Here is a 5,333-nt window from a genome sequence, read left to right as displayed (position 1 = left end):
ACTCATACAACTAACAAAATTAGCACTAGAACTGAGCCAAAAAAAAAAAAAAAAAAAAACCTTCTCAAATTTACAAAATTACTTTTTTTTCATTAATAAATTAATAAATTTGTTTTCCGGGACTAAGGAGGTGCTTATGCTGCTGAGCTCTATCCTTGGCCCTCATTGTTTTCTTTGAAGTAACTATCTTATTTCCTTTACTTTTGTAAAAATGGTTGCCAAACAGCCAAATCTGAATAATCGCAGTGTGTCATCCATTCTCTGTAACAAAAATAGTGTTAATTAAAAAAGGGCTGGAGGGACTGCGGAGATAGCTAGGCAGTCTAAGCGCCTGCCTGGCAAGTGCAAAGACCCAGGTTTGTTTGTTGTTGTTGGTTTTTTTTTTTTTGGTTTTTGTGGAACCGGGGATCAAACTCAGGCCCTTGCACTTGCCAGGCAAGCGAATTTGTTTGTTTTTTGTTTATTTTTTTGGCGGAACCGGGGATTGAACTCAGACCCTTGCGCTTGCCAGGCAAATGCTTATTCTACTGAGCCATCTCCCTGGCCCCAAGGACCAGGTTTGATCCCAAGTACCGCATGCCATGTTGACCCCACACCAAGCCAGCCATAGGGGTGACAGGTGTGATGACACATGCCTGCAATCCCAGCACTGGGCAGGCTGAGACAGGAGGATCACTACCAGTCTGAGCTGCATAGCGAGACCCTGTGCCAAATAAAGAAATGGATAGATATATTAGATAGATAGATAGATAGATAGAGATTAATTTTTTTTAAAAAAGAATGGAAAAGGTAGGAAGCCATAAGACAACCAACATTGACAAGTTCTAGCTTACACACTGTGTACTAAACAATCACATATAGGGACAAAATTTTTTTTTCCTTTTTGACACAGGGTCTCACTATACAGTTCAGGCTGGCCTCAACCTCACTTTCTAGCCCAGGCCAGTCTCAAACTCACAACGATCCTTCTGCTTAGCCTCCTGAATGCTGGGATTACAGGCATGTGCCACCATACCTGGCCTGGGGAAAAATATTGAGGCAGAATACATTGATTACCAAATTAAAAGAGTGTCGGGCCGGGGAGATGACTCAGTAGAGGGCCGGAGAGATGGCTCAGGAGAATAAGTCTTCCCTGGCAAGGGCCTGAGTTCAGTCCCTAGTTCGGCCAAAAAAAAAGCTTATCCTGGAGATGACTCAGTAGAATAAGCGCTTGCCTGGCAAACACAAGAGCCTGAGTTCAATCCCCAGTCCTGCTAAATTAATTAATTAATTAATTAATTTCATACCAGTACCAAACAAAGAATGACTGGATATTATACAGAGGGTTCATATAAAAAATGTCTACAGGCTGGTAACAAAAAGATCAAAGAAAATCAGGACAAGATTAGAAAGGGTAACTCACAAATATGGGAAGAGAAAGCTAAAAAAACAGGAATCTTTAATAATCAGGAAAATAGAAATTATATTTTAAAACAAGATACCATTCTATACTGATGACTTTTTTTTTTTTTTTTTTTGGGCAGAACCAGGGATTGAACTCAGGCCCCTGTGCTTGCCAGAGAAGCGCTTATTCCACTGAGCCATCTCCCCTGCACCTACTGATGACATTTTAGCAGAGTGATGATTCCACATTCAGTGAGATGAAGAGTATTGTGAACTCTCATACATTTCTGTTCAGAATATTAAGTGCTACCGCTTTGGAAAGCCATCAGAAAATATATAGCACAAGTGAAAGTGATCAAACCTGATGACCTAAGTAAGTAAATTCTCATGTGTACTCAGGATACTGTATGTACAAATGTTCCTGCAACTCTGAAATAGAAAACAGTGCCAATAAATAAATAAGCAAACAGTGACTTCAGCTCACAACTCAAAAAGGTACATACGTTTCCTTCAGTAAATCATTTTTCCTCAGTGTACAACAAATATATGCTATCTACGTATATAATACTTCTCTTCCATCCCACAGAACAGTCCAAAGTAGTAACAACAATCTACATTTTTACCATCCGCATGGTCTGTGGGCTGTATTTGGGTGCTAGCTGAAGGTCAGTATGTCATTTCCTCCCTAGGTAACACTGTTTCCGTGCTCCTCAGCACTACATACTCACTGATTGTGTCTGTCTAGTTGTGTCTGTCTAGTTGTACCCCTCAAAGCCTCATGCAACCATGGGACAGACTTCTAGTCCTATTTTTTTAAATATATTTTAGTACCCCAGGGGCAGTGCCAGCATGGAACACAGAGCCAGCAATTCGAACCCCAGGTCCCTGCATTTGGGAGCTTGCAAAAGCTCTCTGGCCAGCCCTGAGGGGCCAACTTGTAGAGTTTGTGATTAACTCATGATCCACTAGGATTATGGGTGTGAGTGTAACACCTAGCCTGGACAGATCGCCTGAATGCAATTTAAGGAAGACAGACTTGCTCTCTATAGCCACTGTTGCCACCACTCCCTTTGCTCTCTCTACTTTTTGCCACTGCCATGAAAGGTTGTTCTGTGCCATGTGCCACTCTGCCTTGGTGCCAGCTGAGTATGAACTGAAACCTCCTCTAACTGTAAGCTAAATAAACTTTTCCTTCCTTCATTTGGGCATTGGGTATTTGTCCCAGTAATGAGAGAAGAGTAACTGTGACACTTGTCTATAGGTCCATTCACACGCAAATCTCAATCCTGCAATTCCAGTACTGTCAAAGGGAAGGAACTGTACAAATTTCAAAGCATTTCTCTTAGATCTCATTTAATCAGTTTCATGGCTCTGATTAACAACTGCCTTTAAGGGCCAAGCATAAGAGAAACAATGTTCACACTTGGGTAGTAGTTGTAAATTAACACATGTAAAGAAACCCAAACAAATTTCAAATCTCAGTTCTGTGTTTTAGCAACAATGCAAGTTTGAGCTAACTTTTTAGTTTGTTGATCTCATTTTCTAGAAAATGCTTTTATTCATAGGTTTCTTGAAACAATTTCACAAGGAGTATGTGGAAAATTACATTGTTGACTTTAAAACACAAAATAAATATTAGTAAGAATTGTACACTGGACTAAAGACACACAATATTGAAATGTTTGAGGTTGTCTCTGACTTGCTAAACTTTAATTATGACTTTAATTCACATATTGAAAAGTCCTTGGGGCTGGTGAGATGGCTCAGTGGTCTAAAGCACCTACTTAGAACAAGCTTGGCAAAGCACAGGGACCGCGGTTCAATCCCCAGCACCACATGCCAGCCAGCCCCGCCCCTGGTGGGCGGAGCTGGCCACACACACACACACACACCACACACAATAAATAAATAAATTTAAAATAAAAAGAAAAAAAAGAAAAGTCCTTGATAACACAAATAGCCTTTGAATTTTAATTTTATAAGCAGGAAACATACTACTCATATAGTTATCTTTCATGTTAGCAAAATACAAATGTCATTACAGTTTTGGGAAGCAGTGTCATGCACACTTTTTTTCTTTTTACATTTATTTATTTATTTATTTATTTATTGTGTGTGTGTGTGTGTGTGTGTGTGTGTGTGTGGCCAGCTCAGCCCACCAGGGGGCGGGGCTGGCTGGCATGTGGTGCTGGGGGATTGAACCGTGGTCCCTGTGCTTTGCTAAGCTTGTTCCAAGTAGGTGCTTTAGACCACTGAGCCATCTCGCCAGCCCCAACTGAGCTAGGGCTGGGCCCCCGTCATGCACACTTAAAGAGAGAGAACTTTTAACAGGTTAAAGATGACATAATGGGGCCTCTACTTAAAAGTAGATTACATACAGATGTTGGATTATAATCTCATCATCAAGAAAAGAGCAGGTTGGGAGGCAGACAAAAAGCATTGTATGTAGGCAAAATAGGACATTATAATGGAGCAGTCCCTAGTCAGAGCCAATGTAGAGACATTTATGCTCTGTAACACGGTCATATTTAATGCACAGAAATTACAAAGACAATAAGACCACTGGTACTATTAAATACACTGCTCACAATGTATTCTTGCCTTATGGACCCAACTACATTGTACCCATAGAGTAGGCTATGATCTCTTCAGGTTTTATTCCAAGTGAAAATATTCTACAAACACATGTAAAGTTTCCAACTAAGTAAACACCGAGAGTAGAATGTAATGGTTAGGTGCACTGCTCTTGTGCCTGGCTGGAATTCTTTTGTTTTGCTTTTTGGACAGAGTCTCACTATGCAGTTCAGGATGTCCTTAAACTCACTATCTAGCCCACACTGGCCCTAGAATTCATGGGAATCCTCCTGCCTCAGCCTCCCAAGTATTAAGACTACAGGCATGCACATCAAACCCACCTAAAAATTCTTAACAACAAACAAAAACCTAGCAGATTAAAAAAAAAGAGCTATGGGGCCAGGGATATAGCTCAGTGGTATAGTGCCTGTCTAGCAAGCACAAAGTCCTGAGTTTGATTTCCAGTACCTGCCCACAAAAAAACCAAAACCAAAAATAAAAAAGATAAACTACTTGCTTTTTAATCTCATTATGTTAGTGACTGCCTTGAAACCATGCACAATATACTTTTGTTGGAAGGGCCAAGGATATAGCTTAATGGCATAAGCGCCTGCCAGGCAACCACAAGGTCCTGAGCTCAATTCCTGGTACCAAAAAAAAAAAAAAGAGTGGATTATACTTCTGTTGGAATCTTTGCTATTCTCATTCTCCCAGAAGAAATGCAAAAATTCAACAATATATGACATAAATGAAATATACAGAAATGAGTAGAATGAACAGAATACAAGTATCTAAAGTGAAATATAAGTCAATTAGATTCCAGGAGCCTACATGGGACAAGGATCTCAATAAAAGGAGCTGTAGACAAGTAATCCATGAATATTCATTTTCAAATACTCCCTAACTGCCCCAAGTAGCTGTCTGTCATCTCTTTCTCCTTTTCCTCACCTTAAAATAAATCATCTTTCATTAAAAAATATATCTCACTAATCAGAATTACTATATCTTGTATCTCCCACCACTACCAAATACCCTCACCATTCCATAAAATAATTCAGCATTCTATTAACTGCACTAGTGTAATTTCAACAAACCCCATAAATAATTTGACCACTTTTACTCACTACACTAGTAAACCAGCAGTCATTAGTATTACAAAGCCTAAGGCAATTTAACCATTAAGTAGATTATCTGCTATGACTATTTTAATTTTGTAGCAGAAGTAGAAGCAAAACCTGTAGGAAGTACAGAACCTCTAAATCCTTTATGAAATATTACCTGTCCATGTATGTCCCCACACACTGTCACTGGTGTTGACACTGGCTGAACGTTCGATTCCTCCAAGAGAAGATCACAAACATAGTCACATAGCCGCT

The 5,333-nt window shown here is 39.8% G+C and overlaps 1 protein-coding gene across 1 annotated transcript in view; it reads right to left on the bottom strand.

Moving 5' to 3' along the window:
* Ppp6c (protein phosphatase 6 catalytic subunit) overlaps positions 1–5,333 on the bottom strand; it is a 69,834-nt gene that overhangs the window by 28,000 nt on the left and 36,501 nt on the right. The window contains exon 2 of the mRNA XM_004641575.2: positions 5,236–5,331. Within this exon, the coding sequence (XP_004641632.1) occupies positions 5,236–5,331 (96 nt within the window). The remainder of the gene's footprint in view (positions 1–5,235; positions 5,332–5,333) is intronic.

Source organism: Octodon degus, unplaced genomic scaffold, assembly GCF_000260255.1.
Source record: "Octodon degus isolate 3935 unplaced genomic scaffold, OctDeg1.0 scaffold00138, whole genome shotgun sequence".
NCBI classification, from domain to species: domain Eukaryota; kingdom Metazoa; phylum Chordata; class Mammalia; order Rodentia; family Octodontidae; genus Octodon; species Octodon degus.
Note: the sequence above shows the minus strand (reverse complement) of the source record. Positions and strands in the feature narration are given on the sequence as shown.